The sequence below is a fragment of the Ovis aries genome, chromosome 9, assembly GCF_016772045.2.
Source record: "Ovis aries strain OAR_USU_Benz2616 breed Rambouillet chromosome 9, ARS-UI_Ramb_v3.0, whole genome shotgun sequence".
Lineage (NCBI taxonomy): Eukaryota > Metazoa > Chordata > Mammalia > Artiodactyla > Bovidae > Ovis > Ovis aries.
The window spans coordinates 79,132,757-79,151,238 of record NC_056062.1 but is presented as its reverse complement, the minus strand read 5'-3'; the positions used below and the strand labels follow the sequence as shown (position 1 = coordinate 79,151,238).

The 18,482-nt window shown below is 44.1% G+C and overlaps 1 protein-coding gene across 2 annotated transcripts in view; it reads left to right on the top strand.

Annotated features, from left to right (window-relative positions):
• MATN2 (matrilin 2) overlaps positions 1-18,482 on the top strand; it is a 166,542-nt gene that overhangs the window by 101,397 nt on the left and 46,663 nt on the right. For both annotated transcript variants that reach the window (XM_027973190.2, XM_027973189.2), the window contains exon 6: positions 8,783-8,905. In XM_027973190.2, the coding sequence (XP_027828991.1) occupies positions 8,783-8,905 (123 nt within the window). The remainder of the gene's footprint in view (positions 1-8,782; positions 8,906-18,482) is intronic.

Sequence of the window (18,482 nt, the reverse complement as noted above, 5' to 3'; positions counted from 1 at the left end):
CGATCACCTCCATACATCCTCCCTCTAAACTTGGCGTCTTTTTATAAGTACAGTTTTGCAACTAAGGAAGTTGTGCAAAGAACCTAAAACATGCAGCGAAGGATGACAGAGTTGAATGGACTGGAACTCTCTCAACCTTAGGAAGCTTTTGGTTCACGTGGGCTCCTCCATGTCTTGCAATCGCCTCATCTGCTGTCTTCAGAGACCTGGCAGAGAGCAGTAGGTGGCCCTCAAATCAAAGTGGGATTTTGACACCTTTAGGTTTTGCGGGCCAGGATCTTGGACCCATGAATGCTTGAGTCCTGCCTTGCCAGTCTCTCCTCTCCCCTTCGGTTCCCCCAGAGAGCTGTGCACACGAAAAACAAAACCAGCAGGAAAATCGGAGTCCAGAAGAAACCTTCTTGTCGTGTGAGATCAGCTAAAGAGCAGAATCATGAAAAGTGCATATCCAAACCTACCTGAAGTGTTTACATTTTCTTCAGAACACATACTTATGCTTTTAATAAAACTTCTTTTGAGTACACCTCCAAAAATTACTAATTTTAAGTTCATTTAGAAAATATGATTTAAAAACATCTTTCTTGGATAAACATACCCATAATATGTTGTCTGTGGTTTTCACCTTTGATTTCTTTAAGTTGGAGCAAGAATTTGAAGACTTCTATAAAGCAGTCTAAGGGCAGAATCTGTAAAATTTTTATGAAAATTTCCCTAGTCTTTTACATGTTTCGTCTATGCCTGGTTCTAGAGCAATTTTAGTTAGCAGGTTGCATTTAAGTGCCAAAAAACTTCGATCTGTTCCAGTGCTTGCTTATATATTTAATTAGTTTTTATAGTATTTCAATTAATTACAAAAAGGTATACAAATAGCACATAGAGGTTTGGAAATAAAAATAACTTTGACTCATTTTAACAATGATTTTAAAATTTTCACATGCATCAGTGTCACCTAGAGACCTTACTAAAGCATATATTCCTGGGCCCCATACACAGAGTTTCTGATTTAGTATGTCTGGAGTGGGGCCTGAGAATTTGCATTCCTAACAAGTTCTCAGCAGTGGCCGCAGGACTGGAAAAGGTCAGTTTTCATTCCAATCCCAAAGAAAGGCAATGCCAAAGAATGTTCAAATTACCATACAATTGCACTCATTTCACATGTTAGCTAGATTATGCTCAAAATCCTTCAAGCTGGGCTTCAGCAGTACATGAACTGAGAAATTCCAGGTGTACAAGTTGGATTTAGAAAAGGCAGAGGAACCAGAGATCAAATTGCCAACATCCACTGGGTCATAGAAAAAGCAAGGGAATTCCAAATATTTCTTCTACTTCATTGACTACGCTTAAGGCTTTCTGTGGAACACAGCAAATTGTGGAATATTCTTAAAGAGATGGCCAGACCATCTTATCTGTCTCCTGAGAAACCTATATGCAGGACAAGAATCAACAATTGGAACTGGACATGGAAAAACAGACTGATTCAAAATTGGGAAAGGACTACATCAAGGCTATCTATTGTTGCTTGCTTATTTAACTTAAATGCAGAGTGCTGCTGCTGCTGCTGCTGCTAAGTCACTTCAGTCGTGTCCAACTCTGTGTGACCCCATAGACAGCAGCCCACCAGGCTCCCCCGTCCCTGGGATTCTGGAGTACATCATGCAAAATACTGGGCTGGATGACTCACAAGCTGGAATCAAGATTGCTGGGAGAAATATCGACAACCTCAGATATGCAGATGATACCCACTTTAGAGGCAGAAAGTTAAGAGGAACTAAAGAGTGTCTTGATAAAGGTGAAAGAGGAAAGTGGAAAAGCTGGCTTAAAACTCAACTTTCAAAAAACTAAGATCATGGTGCTTAATCCCGTGTGCCATGAAGTCCCATCACTTCACAGCAAATGGATGGGCAAAAAGTAGAAACAGTGACAGATTTTATTTTCTTGGGCTCCAAAATCACTGCGGATGGTGACTTCAGCCATGAAATTAAAAGACGCTTGCTCCTTGGAAGAAAAGCTATGACAAATCTAGACAGCATAATAAAAAGCAGAGGTATCACTTTGCTGCCCAAAGTCCATATAGTCAAAGTTATGGTTTTTCTGGTAGATATATAAGGATGTGAGAGTTGGACCATAAAGAAGGCTGAGTGCTGAAGAACTGATGCTTTCGCACTGTGGTGCTGAAAACTCTTGAGAGTCCCTTGGACTGCAAGGAGATCCAACCAGTCAATCACAAAGGAAATCAACCCTGATTGTTCTTTGGACTGATTCTGAAGCTGAAGCTCCAATATTTGGCCACCTGATATAAAGAGCCAACTCATTGGAAAAGACCCTGATGCTGGGAAAGACTGAGGGCAGGAGGAGAAGGGGACAACAGAGGATGAGATGGTTGGATGACATCACTGACTCAATGAACATGAGTTTGAGCGAGCTCTGGGAGATAGTGAAGGACAGGGATGCCTGGTGTGCTGCAGTCCATGGAGTCACAAAGAGTCAGACACCACTGAGTGACTGAAAAACGACAAGTTCTCAAGGGAGGATTGTTGGAGCTAGGTCACCACCACATTTGGAGAACTGAATAAGCGTGCAGCAAGTCCATAGGAAAAGTACACAGGTGCTCTGGGGCATGTGTTCCTCCGAGGCTGCTTTATAAGCATGCAGCCCAGCCAATGAGAGATGTGCACAGGTATTCAAAAACATAGCTATTCCAACAGCTTCGAGCATTTAGCATGTTCTGGGCGTCAGGTCCCATATTTTTCAGAGGTAATGAAAAGCAATGATTGATCAGAAGTTGGTTAAGTGTTGGTCAGTTAAAAGAGCTCCTTCTGTGCAACTTTATTAACACCTGATTCAACATTGGATACCCTGTTCTAGAACATTCTGGGGGATAAAAAAAGGTGAGATCGGAGTATGTGGCTTAGACTTTAGGCCCAAGCAAAGCTTCTGGTCTCTCCCCAGTCTAATATGGGACCAGCACACGCAAGTGTCTCTCTGAAGAACAGAGATGATTGGGCTCAGAAATTCCAGAGAGGGGTAGTGTCTGAGTTTTAGGCTTTTAGGTACAGTGACCTGCCCACTCATCACTGTGGTACTGTCAGTGGCCTGGAACATGGACGTCAGATAGATCAGCAGCTATTTCTGTGGAAGGGACACTGTTGGCTGGCGAAATCTTGGCTTTCTCTGCCCACTGAAGCCAAATAACAATTACAGAGACAGAATTTGGAGGAAATAGAAAGGTGGCTTTAAGCTAGCGGAGAAGGAGACACAGTCGGCTGATGCCTCAAGAACTGTGTCCCCCCTCCATGAAGAGTCTAGGGCCTTATATAAGATGAGGGCTCACAGTCAGGAGTCAGTGGTGAGGAACTAAGGTGATAGGATCTCGATTTCTTCCTCTCCTATTGTTGCAAAGACTGGCGTCAGTAGCCCAGTGGTTGAGTCTGGTGGTTCGGGGGCTCTGCAGCCTTCTTTCTGATGTATAACTACAAGGCGAAGGGTGTTGTAAGGGTAAGCACCAGATCTGGGATGTATTTAGCTTAGAATCAAAGGAAAATAGGTGTGAAGTGTGTAATTCCTGCAGAATGAGGGGGCAGAAAAGCAAACTTAGAGACATGCAGAGTTTGGAGCAGTTAAAGTTAAAAAAACCAACTAGGAATGTTCAGCCCGGCTCACTGTTCTCTTTATCTTCTTTGTTCCCAGGAAAGGGAAAGAAAAAACCTCATTCCTCTTTTTTTTCCTTTTCACGGCAGCAACACTAACAAGTGGGTAACCTGAAGTCGGCCCAGCTAGCTGACAGCAGATAGCCATATCCAGGGTTGGGAGATTTTCAAGACAGCAGCTGGGGCTCAGGGTGAGGAGGCTGGAGGTGGGGAGTTGTTGTTGTTCGGTCGCCCAGTTGTGTCCAACTCTTTGCGACCCCATGGACTGCAGCACGCCGGGCCTCCCCATCTCCTGGAGTTTGCCAAGTTCATGTTCCTTGCATCGGTGATGCCGTCCAGCCATCTCATCCTCTGATGCCCTCTTCTCCTCCTGCCCTCAATCTTTCCTAGCATCAGGGACTTTTCCAATGAGTCGTCTGTTCACACCAGATGACCAAAATACTGGAGCTTCAGCTTCAGCCTCAGTCCTTCTAGTGAATATTCAGGGTTGATTTCCCTGAAGATTGGCTGGTTGATCTCCCTGCTGTCCAAGGGATTCTCAGGAGTCTTCTCCAGCACCACAGTTCAAAGACATCAGTTCTTTGGCATCCTGCCTTCTTTACGGTCTAGCTCTCGCAACTGTATGTGACCACTGGGAAGACCATAGCCTTGACTGTACTGACCTTTGTCAGCAGAGTAATGTCTCTGCTTTTCAACACACTGTCTAGGTTTGTCATCACTTTCTTGCCGAGAAGTAATCGACTTCTGATTTCATGGCTGCAGTCACCATCTGCAGTGACTTTAGAGTCTAAGAAGAGGAAATCTGTCGCTACTTCCACCTTTTCCCCTTCTGCTTGCCATGAAGTACTGGGGCCAGATGCCAAAACCTTAGGTTTTAAAAAATCTTTAGTCTTACGCTGGTTCTTTCACTCTCCTCCTTCATCCCCATTAAGAGGCTCTTTAGTTCCTCTTCACTTGCTGTCATTACAGTGGTATCATCGCATATCTGAGGTTGTTGATGTTTCTCCTTCCTGTCTTGATTCCAGCTTGTAACTCATCCAGCCCAGCATTTCTCATGATGTGCTCAGCGTATAGGTTAAACTAACAAGGTGACAGCAGACAGCCCAGTCGTACACCTTTCTCAATCCTGAACCAGTCAGTTGTTCCATACAGGGTTCTAACTGTTGCTCCTTGACCTGCATACAGGTTCCTCAGGAGACAGGTAAGATGGTCTGGTTTTCCCGTCTCGCTAAGAGCTCTTCATAGTTTGTCATGACCCTCATAGTCAAAGGCTTTAGCGTAGTCGATGAAACAGAGATAGATGTTTTTCTGAAATTCCTTTGCTTTCTCTATAATCCAGTGAATGTTGGCAATTTTATCTCTGGTTCCTCTTCCTTTTCTAAACCCAGCTTGGACATCTAGAAGTTCTTGGTTCACATAATGCTGAAGCCTAGCATTTTAAGCATGACCTGACTAGCATGAGAGATGAGTGCAATTACGCTCATTACTGCTGCTGCTGCTGCTGCTAAGTCGCTTCAGTCATGTCTGACTCTGTGCGACCCCATAGACGGCAGCCCACCAGGCTCCCCCTGTCCATGGGATTTTCCAGGCAAGAGTACTGGAGTGGGTTGCCGTTGCCTTCTCCAATTACACTCATTACTGTCACCCAATTACTGACAAGTGGGTGACCCAAAGTGGGCCCAGCCGACAGCAGACAACCATATCCAGGGTTAGGAGATTTTCAAGACAGCAGTTCAGGCTCAGGGTGAGGAGGTTGGAGGTGGGGACTGTCTCCTGCTAATACAGGCTAGTGTGAGCTACAGCAAGGCCCGTCCTGTGACTTGCAGCCTGGGGCACGTGCCAGGGCTTGGTGTCCTTCACCTCTGTGCCCTGAGTGTCCCCAGCTATTCATTTAATGATATATTAGTTCTTGAAAGCTGATACATTAATTTTTAGAAAGATCTGGTGCTAGCTCAGGATTTATGTTGTTACTCAACTCCAGCAGCTGGCTGACGTCCATGACTTTCAGATCCTGAGACTGTGTGAACGCACTGTTCCCACCAAAATGGCTTGTGTGTTAAAACCACAAGTAACAGGCCTTATTAGAACTCTTTAGGGAGGGACATTAGAAAAAACAACACCTTAACAGAAACTTAATGAAGCCTAGGAGCAAAAGAATAAACACAACACACATTATCAGCCTTTAAAAATCTTTAGCTTTTCCCTTTGTGCCTTTTGGTTACTGTGTTTGTATGTCATTATTTTCTCAATGCCTGGTTTTGCTTTTTAAAACTGTACATGCGCATTAATTTGCAGATTCAATTTCCTTGTTATTATTTACAAATTTTTTGGTATTCAGATAGCCTAAGTCGTTATTTAGAGGGAAGCATTTTTAAGGAGGAAAAAAAAATCCATAATCCTACCACCTTAACACAGGAAGCAAAGCATTTTTATTTTTAATTTTCAGGTTTTGCCTTAGAGCTCTATTGAAAGTGGATCTAATCACTGTAAATATACAACTTTCAAATCTACTTTTTTTCACCAAATTTTATTTTCCTATTTACGTTTATGTTATGCTGCTAATAACTACCTACTGCCTCAAATGGAACTCCTGAGTATTCCCTACAAAACCCACCCCACTTGCACCTTCCCCATCCCCGAGTCAGCCTGAATCCCTTTCTTTCTCCCTTTACCTCTAATATGAAAGGAATCTGACTGGCCCCCTTTCAGCCTGGTGCACTGTCCCCTAGGGTTGCCAGAACATAGAACCACACAGGTGACTGCTACCCACGGAACTGCATTGTCTCCTAGCTCTGGGAGGCAGAGGTCTGACAAGCTGCTGGCAGGGCCATGAGCCTCGGAAACCCATGCGGGAGAATCCTTCCTTGCTTCTGATGGTGGCTGTTGGTCCTCGGCACTCCTGAGCTGCAGCTGCTTGCTCTCGTCTGTCTTCATGCTGCGTTCTTCTCTTCCTATAAGGACGCCAGTCACCCTGAATTTGGAGAAAGAGAAGGAGACCCACTCCAGTATTCTGGCCTGGAGAATTCCATGGACTGTATAGTCCATGGGGTCGCAAAGAGTTGGACACGACTGAGTGACTTTCACTCACTCACCCTGGATTAGGCCCCAGACGGATGACCTCATCTTAACTTGATTGTATTTGCAGAGACGCCAGTTTCCAAATAAGATCACATTCACAGGTACCCGGGCTCAGGACTTCACCATATCTGTGTGCAGAGGGTGGGGACACGCAAGTCCACGAGAAGCACCCGGAGCACCACGCCTTTCTCTCCTCCCACCTCCTTCCCACGCTGCGCCGGCTTAAGTCTCTCCCACACTTTCCTCACTGGGGTTATTATAGTAACCTCCTAACTGGTTTTCTTTCTGTTTTTTCTTCTGGCTGTGCTAGGTCTTTGTTGCGTGTGCGGGCTTAGTCACCCTGTGGCATGTGGGATCTTGGGCTTCCCAGGTGGCGCCAGTGGTAAAGATTCTGCCTACCATTGCTGGAGACCTAAGAGATGCGGGTTCGATCCCTGGGTTGGGAAGAGTCCCCTGGAGGAGGGCATGGCAACCCACTCCAGTATTCTTGCCTGAATCTGGTCCAGAATCCTATGGACAGAGGGGCCTGGCGGACTACAGTCCGTAGGGTCACAGAGAGTCAGACACGACTGAAGTGACTTAGCACTCGCACACATATGGGATGTTAGTAGTTCCCCCAGAGATGAACCCGCATCTCCTGCACTGGAAGGCAAATTCTTAACCACTGGACCACCAGGGAAGCCCCCAGCTGGTGTTCTAGTCCCACCTGATGCTATCGGCGCTTCTCGATTTCTTTGTTCAGAACCCTCCCCCTGGGGTGTTTCCCCCTGCTCACCCAGAGTAAAAGCCAAAGTCCTGGCAACGGCCCTGCGGGCCCTCCTGACCTGCAGTCTCTCTGCTCCAGAGATGCTGGCCTCCTCGCTCATTCTCCAGCTCACAGGCGTGTTGCCATCTCTGGGCCTTTGCCCCTGCTGTCGTTCCCTTTGCCCGGGGTGCTCCCTCCCAGTTGGTGCTCCCTCCCAGTCATCCTCCTGGCTCTACCACCTGCCACCTTCCTGGTGAGCCTTTCCTCACCACTGCTGTTACATCACACCCTTTCTCTTACCCCCAGACAGCCTCTTTTCCTTTTCACCATTTTACTTTTCTCCAAAACACTCTCTACCTTCTCAGAGGCTATGTTCTTTACTTACTTATTTTCTTTTTTATCTACCACCAGCATCCAAATGTAAGCTTCTCAAGGACTGGAGTTTTCGTCTGTTTTGTTATTTCTTCCGTTTTAGCACTGAATATAAGGTGGGGCCCAGAGTAGGCAGACAGTGAATATTTGCAGGATTAATGAGTAAAGAGGCTGGTGTATTTTCTCATAAACTACTAAACCGTTTATCCTTATTAAGTGTTCATCTTATTTTTCAGAATTTTTTGGTCACTTGTGAATGATACTGCTATAAATAGCTTATTTCATATTATTAATTTACCCTTTTTTTTCAATTATGTTTTGGGGTCACAGTTCCAGAGTGAATATTGTCAAATGTCCTTCCAGAAGAGTTTTTATCGGTTTATAATGCCACCCACTTTAAGTAAGTCTGACTCTGTTTCCCTGCTGCCTCGCCACCATGGGTTTTATCTCGTCTTTACTTTTGCAGTTTACTAAGTTTGCCTTGTGATTATTTTGCTTTGCATTTCTTTAACTTTTAAACACAATTGTTAGGGAATGCCCTAGAAGAAGGCAATGGCGCCCCACTCCAGTGTTCTTGCCTGGAGAATCCCAGGGACGGGGGAGCCTGGTGGGCTGGCGTCTACGGGGTCGCACAGAGTCGGACACGACTGAAGCGACTTAGCAGCAGCAGCAGGGAATTCCCTGGCAGCCCAGTGGTTAGGACTCCGTGCTTTCAATTGTTCTTATGTTCTTTAGTACTTTCTGGTATGAATTGTCTGATCCTGACTCCTGATTTTTTTTCTCAAGGGGGATGTTTTAGTTTCATGTTTATTTATCCATCTTCTTTTGGGGGCAACGGTATTAATCCTTGCTTATATTTGTTGCAGGTATGCTTCCAATCTACCATGCCCTTTACCTCTGTTTGTGTTTCTACCTAAACTCTGTGTTTTCATCTCTACAGCTGTGGACTACTGCGCCTCAGAAAACCACGGATGTGAACACGAGTGTGTAAATGCCGACGGCTCCTACCTTTGCCGGTGCCCGAAAGGATTTGCTCTTAACCCAGATAAGAAAACGTGCGCAAGTAAGTTACATGAACTTTTTTATTGCTGTTGCTAGGCAGCCCAGCCGTGGAAATCTTCCAGGCAAAGAGTAGCATAGGATTTTGTGCTGGAGTTGGGGGACCTTACGCCTTCTGCCCCTGTTCCTCCTCTGTCAAGCCTTTCTTCACTTGTCCTAAGACCACAGCCCAGTCGAGCTCAATGTCACCCTTCCCAGCATCTGACAATGGTATGTATCTGTTATCAGAGGCCACATGTGGGAGCGCCCCTCCGGCATTTGCAGAGGATGCTGGCGATCAGATGGTATTACTTCATGCTGGCTCAGCCTGGCTGTGCCCACCAGTATTAACAGGCCTTGAGAAATTCTTTCACTGAGGCTCTGTGGCTTGTGGGCTTCAGCTCGGACTTCACACAAGTAGAGGAAAATCTCCGAGCCAGAAGGAGTTGACTGCGGTTGCCCCTGGGTGGGGGAGGGGTAGGTGGAGGGCATTTTGCAGTGAAACTGCTCAGTCTTTGTTTAAACTCTTTAGTTCTATTTGATTCCAACAATACACATCCACCGGAGAAGGCAATGGCACGCCACTCCAGTACTCTTGCCTGGAAAATCCCATGGACAGAGGAGCCTGGTGGGCTACAATCCATGGGATCACAGCACTGGAGACAGCTGAAGCGACTGAGCATGCAAGCATACGCATCCACCTCACAATTAATTTGACCTCCCCACATGGGACCAATTTATAAACGGAGGGTCGTCACTCATTTTGCCAAAGGATTCCAAAAGAGTGTTTTTGAATGTGAAGCTATGTCAGAACATTCAAGGGATTGTATATAGATAATCATCATGCTGTAGAAAAGTTCACTTGAGAGAAGTTTGTTTTTAATGGATCAGGACCCAGTATTTTTTAAAAGTGAAGTTTAACAGCAATTTAGAATGTCACCTCTGAAGCATACATCAATTGGAAAACAAAATTTCAATTCATAAAAAGGTCATGTACCGACCACCTTTCTAAAAACATGTATTATGTAAAGCAGGATGTGCCTGCACAGTTTGAAAAAGCATCCTCCCAAACTCCTGGACCATCACCTTGCTCAGCCCCCGTGCCTGTCACATGCTCAGTCTCACAATCATGTCCGACTATTTTGCAGCACCATGGACTGTAGCCTGCCAGGCTCCACTCCTCTGGAGTGGGTTGCCATTTTCTTCTTTAGGGGCTCTTCCTGACCCAGGAATTGAACCTGAGTCTCCTGCATTAGCAGGTTGATTCTTTACCACTGAGCCCCCTGAGAAGACTGGTGGCCCTTCAATCCCTACATCTCAAACAAACATCAGAGCTGGCATCAGGGGTGGAGGATGGAACTATAAGGGACACAGGAAGTCAAAGCATGGATTTCTGGAGCCCAAACCACATGCCGGTAGCAATGAAGAAGGCCAGGTCCTTCCTAGAGAAGATATCTTGGCTGAGTCTTGAAGGCAGAGCCATCCTTCACCAGGTGAAGAAGAGTGAGGTGGAGGTGGCTGGGAGGAGGTAAGATGTGCAAAAATATCAGCCAGACAGACTCAGTGCCACGCCTGGCACCTGACTGGCTTACAGTTGCTTATTGAAACAATCAATGACTGTGTGAATGGACTGGGCTGTCCCTAGTCTCCCGTCCTTTGTGAAGCTATGACCCAGCAGCCTAGGCCACGGTAGCATTCAGGGAGTTGTGGTTGCTGGGCTGATGAGTCAGTTCTGTCCATCAAAGTGGAGGCCATTGGCACCAAGGGCACTTCCAACCCCAGATCATCTGTTTTTGCTAGGTGATCTTGGGCAAGTCGTTGATGCCTCAGTTGCCTCAACTGATATAGGGAATGTATTACCACCTATTTTGTAGTGTTGTCTTGAAGACTAAATGAGAGAATTCCTCTAAACCATTTAGCTCATGACCTGGTGCCAAGCAATTCTTTTAAGGCATGATACTGGCTTCAAAGACTTTAAATCGGGACTTACTGAGCATATACTTGAATATTCATTGGAAGGACTGGTGCTGACGCTGAAACTCCGATACTTTGGCCCCCTGATTTGAAGAATTGTCTCATTGGAAAAGACCCTGATGCTGGGAAAGATTGAAGGCAGAAGAAGGGGATGACAGAGGATGAGATGGTTGGATGGCATCACCGACTTGATGGACATGAGTTTGAGCAAGCTCTGGGAGTTGGTGATGGACAGGGAGGCCTGGCGTGCTGCAGCCCATGGGGTTGCAAAGAGTCAGACACAACTGAGCGACTGAACTGAACCGAGCATATACCACATGCCTGGGCTCTGTTTAATAGGGCATAAAAAATTCAAAATTCAAGACTTCCACTGGAGGTTGGTTGGGAACACAAGCCAGGCGGAGCAGCTCAGTCACTGGCAAGGTGTTACATGACTGAAAGCTCCCAGGGTGATGCAGACAAGACTCTAGGCAGGAGTTAAGGGAAGGAGGCCAGCTGGATTAGAAGAGGTGGGGACGCTGCTGCCACCCTGGGATGAGGCCCGGAGGAAGGCATGGATGCCATCCAGTCTCCTTCCTGCCCCTACAGAATGGCTTCCCGGGCCAGGCTCGCCTGACCTCACCCCAGCCCCTGGTCCCAGAACCTCACCATCAGCATGTTCCGTAGCCCAGAATCTCCCAGGATGTGGAGAATGACAGGCCCCAGGGGAGCAGAAACAAGGAGGCCCCAGAAGTAGACAGCACAGTGCAGGGAGCCTGGGAGAGGCATTCGGCTGAAAGTCAGGTGCGGTGGGGAGGGTGGCAGGCACTGTCCGGCTGGGAGGTCTCACCGGCTAGATGCAGAGGCCGGCAGGTCAGCTGTCTCTCGGCCTTGTTGGAGTCAAGACCCAGAAGGGGGCCACCCGCGTGTGTGGGCTGAGAAGAGTAGCTAGGCAGTCAGCCTGTGGTAGACTTGTCCCCTAGAAGGGTCCCCTTCTTGCTGTGCTTGGGGCAGGGCAGGGAGCCCAACCTGGGGAGGGGACTGGCATGGGAGCAGAGGCCCCCAGAGGACACGGGGCGCTGTAAGCGTGGGCGACAGGCAGTTCGATTGTAAGAACCGAGACACCTGGGAATGTTCCAGATCTGTGAGAAAAACAGGAACGCAAGCTGAGAAACAGGAATGGTTAAGAGGACAGACACAGGATGGAGGTGGGAGCTCAGATATCAAGGCAGGAGTCCTGTTAATGATTCATGAGGTGTCGCGTTGCCGTCCAGCCAAGCCAGAGCCTGGCCACTGCTGTGATGTTGAGAGATTTAAAACAATCGCTTTCCATTCCTCATTAACTTGCAAAAAATGAAATAAAAGAAAAACTTAGTTCTTTAATTTTGAGTCTCTATTTTTAATCAAAAATATATTTGAAAGCTAATCCAATTAGTAAGTGTGCAATTACTGTCTAGAAAAAGTAGACTAGTCAATCTAATAATATACCAAGCATGATTAATTTATGATACATAATAGAGCTTTATGTTCCTGAACAAATCATATAATTAAAATACGTAAGTAGCGTTCAAAAAAGCACCACCTTTTATATCAGTTCCTTACCCTAAAGCATCCCATACAAATCTATCTGAATATTTTCTAGACGGGAGAAGGCTATAAATATGCAGGTGCTGTCAATCTGCAAAATATTGGCAAGACTTTTTTTATTGTAGTAAAATATACATAATATGAGATTTATCATTGTAACCATTTTTAAGTGTGCAGTTCAGTGGCATCAAATGCATTCCTACAACCATTACCATCATTCAGCTCCAGAACTTTTCATCTCCCTAAATTGAAACTCTGTGTCCATTAAACAGTAATTTGCCCCTCCTCCACTTTCCCCATCCCCTACCCCTGGCAATCACTTTTTAAAAACTCTTTATGAAAAAAAAAAAAAAAACTCTTTATGTGTTTTAAAATACATAAATATTTGTGTAGAAGGCCCTGTGCTGGGTCTTCGTTGCTGTATGGACCTTTCTCTAGTCGCAGAGAGCAGGAGTTCCTCTCCAGCTGTAGTCCGAGGGCTTCTCATTGCAGTGGCCTCTCTCATTGCAGAGCAGAGGCTCTAGGCTTGCAGGCTTCAGTAGCTGTGGCTCCCAGGCTCTAGAGCAGAGGCTCAATAGTTGTGGCCCACGGGCTTAGCTGCTCCATGCCACGTGGAATCTTCCTGGGAGTCTGGCAGACTACAGTCCACAGGATCACAAAGAAGCAGACGCAGCTGAGCACACAGGCACATCATACGGTCGATGAAATAGAAGAGATCAGTGTTTGAGTTTCCTAGACAGCTTTTCATTAACCTGCTGAGCCCCAGTATCTTCCTGCCGTCTGCAACGTGCCACTTAGAGTCTGCAACATGCCACTTCCTACCGTCTACAACGTGAGACCTGTGTGCATGAATCAAAGACTCTTGGTAGAAGTAGAGTTGCCGTATGATCTAGCAATCCCACTCCTGGACATATATCCAAACACAACTATAATTCTTAAAGATACATGCACGTCTATGTTCATGTATTCACAATAGCCAGGATGTTGAAACAACCTAACTGTCCATCGACAGATGAATGGATAAAGAAGATGAGGTGCATGTGTACGATGGAGTATTTCTCAGCCATAAGAGAGAAAGAAAGAACGCCACTCGCAGCAAGATGGGTGGACCTAGGGCAGTAAGTCAGAAATGGAAAGATACATACCACATGAGAGCAGTTATATGTGGAATCTGAAACATGACACAGATGACCTTATCTACAGAAACAGGCTCACAGATACAGAGAACAGTTATGATTGCCAAGGGGGAGGGAGGGCTGGGGAGGGGTGTGTTGTGAGTCTGTGACTAGCAGATGCAAACTATTATATATAGAACGGATACACAGCAAAGTTCTTGTGTATAGCACAGGGAACTCTATTTAATATCCTGTGTTAAACTATAATGGAAAAGAAAATAAATGATTTTTTAAAAAATGACCCAATTGGAAGAGGCCTTCAGGTTCAACCTACTTCTAGCCCAACCACCCATCCTACAATATCCTCACCATGTCATCATCCAGCCTCCACTTGAATACCCCTAGTGACAGGACACTCACTACACCCCCTGCAGTGCATTCCACTTTGTACAGCTCTGCCTCTTAGAAAGTGAGTCCTTACACTGAGCTGATCACCACTTTCTTGCGCTTTGAGACCAACAGATCAAATTAAGCATCTCACATTTTCTTGGTCACTAAGAATGAGTCGTAGCAGAATAATTTTATTTCATTTAGTAGACTAGCCAGGCATAGAAAATGTGGGAGCCACTATCTAGACTGTAATAGACAGTCTATGGGTTTGCTAAAGAGATCCCTGTGCCCTGTAGACCAGATGGAGAAATGTGTGCTGGAAGAATCATTGGTTGAGTTTGTAACTGGCTGAATGTCTCAACTGAGATCCTCCTGGGGGGATGTGTTTAAACAGCCTGGCAGGAAGAAGCATCAAGGAGGGTCCATGAGATGTCTTCTACTCTTAGTGACTCCTTGTTAGTTCTTAGTGGGCAATGTTTACACATCTAAACTTTCAGAAAGCACTTCATTAAGAGTAATACCAATAACCATTTATTTATTCAACAAATACCTATTGTTCACCTACTATATCCTAGATAGTTTTGTAGACACTGGGAATGCAGTGAATATAACAGACCAAGGACCTCCTGTTCTTATGGAGCATACATTCTATTGGGGCAGAGTGACAGAGGATTACAGATCGCAACAAGAAAGTCCCATTTGATCAAAGACTTGAAGGAGGTGAGAGAAGGAGGAGACTTTTGAAGCAGAGGAAACACAGCACCGGTGCAAGGGTCCTGAGGCCGAAACTGACGCCAGGCAGTGTTCAGGAACAGCAAGGAAGTCCACATGACTCGAACAGAGTGAGAGATGGTGAGGCAGATGGTGTGGTCCGTGGAGCATATAGCTTGCCCTCTTCACAGTTATCCATTTGCTTCCCATCTCCCCAAATTCCTGTATTACCTGGAAGCTCATAGTCATTTCCCAAACAAACTGGTTTTGTTTGCCTGTGTCTTGTATGTCTGATATAGACATCAAAAGCAACACATACTGTTGCCAGCAGGTTCTCTGATTATTTTCTTCTCCAAACACTGGGCACCTCCCACATTGTTCTTTATTCTATTTTACTTCTGCCATTATCCATAGCAACTAGTTCATGATTATGTATGTATATATTTATTTTTAACATTTTTCTAATTGCAAAAGTAATATAGACTCATTGTAGAAAACTGAATAGTATAGAAATGAAAGTGCATGAAATGAAATGATCTGTACTCTTGTCACCCACCAATAACCATTGTTTAATATTGATTTGCTACATTCCTCCTGGTCTTTCTTTTTAATGCATATGTACATATTTTTATAGAGTTGAGATCATATAGTGTAACATAAAGGGCTTCTCTGGTGGCTTAGATGGTAAAGAATCTGCCCACGATGCAAGAGACCTGGGTTCGATCCCTGGGTTGGGAAGATCCCCTGGAGGAGGGTGTGGCAACCCACTCGAGTATTCTTGCCCGAAGAATCCCCATGGACAGAAGAGCCTGGTGGGCTACAGTCCATGGGGTCACGAAGAGTCAGACACAGCTGAGCAACTAAGCACAGTGTAACATAAAATCATGAGCATTTTCCTGTGTCGTTTAAACTTTATCAAAATCATTTTAATGTCTGTATAATATCATATGTATGTTTCACAGTTTATACAGCACTTTTTTAACTATTCAAATTGTATTGTGATAAATGTTCTTGACTATAAATCTTTGCATTTCTGTTCATTTTCTTAGGAACAAAGCATGAAAGGAAATGTATTGAGTCAAAGGCTATTAACACTTTTAAGGGTTTTGATGTATATTACAAAATTATTTTCCAAAACCCTTGTACTGATTTTTATGCTATACCATAAAATTGCCTGTAAAATTTTTTTGCTGACTTACTAGTTCTCATCACTTTATTTATTAAGTCTTTAGTTATCATTGCTTCATAAAACTATGTATGTTCAATTTATAAATGTTTATTCATTGGTGTCATTTGATTAATGAACAATCTGTTCCATCATAAGAAAGTATAAGTGACTCCTATTAGCTCTATGAGGAAAAGGACTGTACCTTTTTGCCCACTGCTGATTCCAGTGCCTGACCTATGGTAGATGTTCAGAGAATATTTATTAAATGAATAAGTGAATGAGTTAATGAATAGTGAGGTTAACACTTTTTCACATAAATTAATTGATGTGCAAAAGAAAGGAAATAAATATCTGAGCTGAAATTAAAGAAATAGATGATGGGTAACCAACAGAGAAAACTAGTAAAATCAAAAAGTGTTTTTTTGAGATTTAGTAAAATTGATTAATCTGTAGCCAGACTGGTCAGGGGGCAGGAAAGAGAGAAGACACAGATTTCCAGCATCAGGAATGAGAGAGTGGACATCATTATAGATCCTATAAACATTGAAAGGATAATAAGAGCAATTAGTGAACAAATTTATGCCAGTAACTTCAGCAACTTACATTAAATAGACAAATTCCTTGAAAGACCCAAACTGCTCATTTTTTCTTTTCCATTTTAGTTTATTATACGATACTGAATATAGTTCCCTGTGCCATACAGTAGGGCCTGTTGTGTGTCCTGTCTATCGACAATAGTTTGCATCTGCTAACCCCAAACTTCCAAGGCATCCTCCCCTGCACTCCCTCCCCCTTGGCAACAAGTCTGTTCTCTGTGTCTGTGAGTCTTTTTTTTTCACAGATAGGTTCCCCTTGTCATACTTAAAATTCCACATATAAAGTGATACTTGGTTTTTATCTTTCTCTTTCTGGCTCTTCTTAGTGTGATAATCTGTAGATCCTTCTATGTAACTGCAAATGGCATTACTTCACTCTTTTTTATGGCCAAGTAATATTCCACTGTGTGTATATATACCGTATCTTTATTCATTCATCTGTCAATGGACATGGAGATTGTTTCCATGTCTTGGCTATGAACTTTGGAGCGCATGTATCTCTTTGAAATATAATTTCATTTGGATGTGTGTCCAGGAGTGGGATTGCTGGATCCCATGGCAACTTTAATTTTAGTTTTTTGAGGAACCTTCATATTGTTTTCCATAGTGGCCATATCAGTTTACATTCTCACCAACAGTGTAAGAGGATTCCCTTTTCTCCACACCCTCTCCAGCATCTGCTATTTGTAGGCTTTTTAACCATGGCCATTCTGGCCAGTGTGAGCTGGTACTGCATTGTACTTTTGATTTCCATTTGTCTAACAATTAATGATGTTGGTCATCTGTATGTCTTCTTTGGAGAAATGTCTATCTGCATGTATCCGTGCTAAGTCGCTTCAGTAGTGTCCAACTCTTGTCCATGGGGTTCTTCAGGCAAGAATACCTGAGTTGGTGGCCGTGCCCTCTTCCAGAGAATCTTTCCAACCTAGGGATCAAACCTACATCTCTTATGTCTCCTACATTGGCAGGCGAGTTCTTTACCACTAGCACCACCCAGGAAGCCCCTGATGTCTATTTGGGTCTTCTGCCAATTTTTTTATTGGGTTGTTTGTTTTTTGTTATTGAGTTGTATGAGCTGTTTGTATATTTTGGAAATTGAGCCCTTGTTGGTTGCATCATTTGCAAATATTTTTTTCTCCCAGTCCATAGGTTTTCTTCTAATTTTGTTTATGGTTCCTTTGCTGTACAAAAGTTTATAAGTTTGATTAGGTCCCATTTGTTCATATTTGCTTTCATTTCTGTTGCCTTGGGAGACTGACATTGATATGATTTATGTCAGAGAATGTTTTGCCTGTGTTGTCTTCTAGAACTTTTGTGGTGTCTTGTCTGGTATTTAAGTCTTGAAGCTATTTTTGAGATTACTGTTGTGTATCATGTAAGGATATGTTCTAACTTCACTGATGAATGTGCGGCTGTCCAATGTTCCCAACACTACTTGCTGAAGAGACTGTCTTTTTCCCATTGTATAATTCTTACCTCTTTTGTCCATAGGCATGCATGTTTATTTCTGAGCCATCTATTCTGTTCCATTGACCCATATGTCTGTTTTTGTGCTAATACCATGCTGATTTTTGGAAATATTTTATTTTAATTAATTAATTTATTTGGCTATGCTGGGTCTTAGTTGTAACACATGGGATCTTCAATCTTTGTTGCAGTGTATGGGATCTTTAATTGTAGCATGCAGGATCTTTAGTTGAGTCATGTGGCATCTAGTTCCCTGACCAGGGATTGAACCCAAGCCCCGTGCTTTGGGAGCACAGGGTCTTAACCACTTGACCGCCAGGAGAGTTCCCCATGCTGTTTTGATTACGGTAGCTTTATAGTTGTTTTCTGAAGTCTTATGTCTTCTGCTTTGTTCTTTTTCCTCAGGATTGCTTAGGAATCTTTATCTTCCATATAAATGTTAGGTTTATTTGTTCTAGTTCTGTGAAAAATATGAGTAATTTGGTGGGGATCATATTAAATCTGTAAATTGCTTTTAGTAGTATGGCTATCTTAACAATATTAATTCTTCTGATCCAAGAGAAATGGGATATTTTTTCATTTCTTTAAGTCGTCTTCAGTTTCCTGTAACAGTGT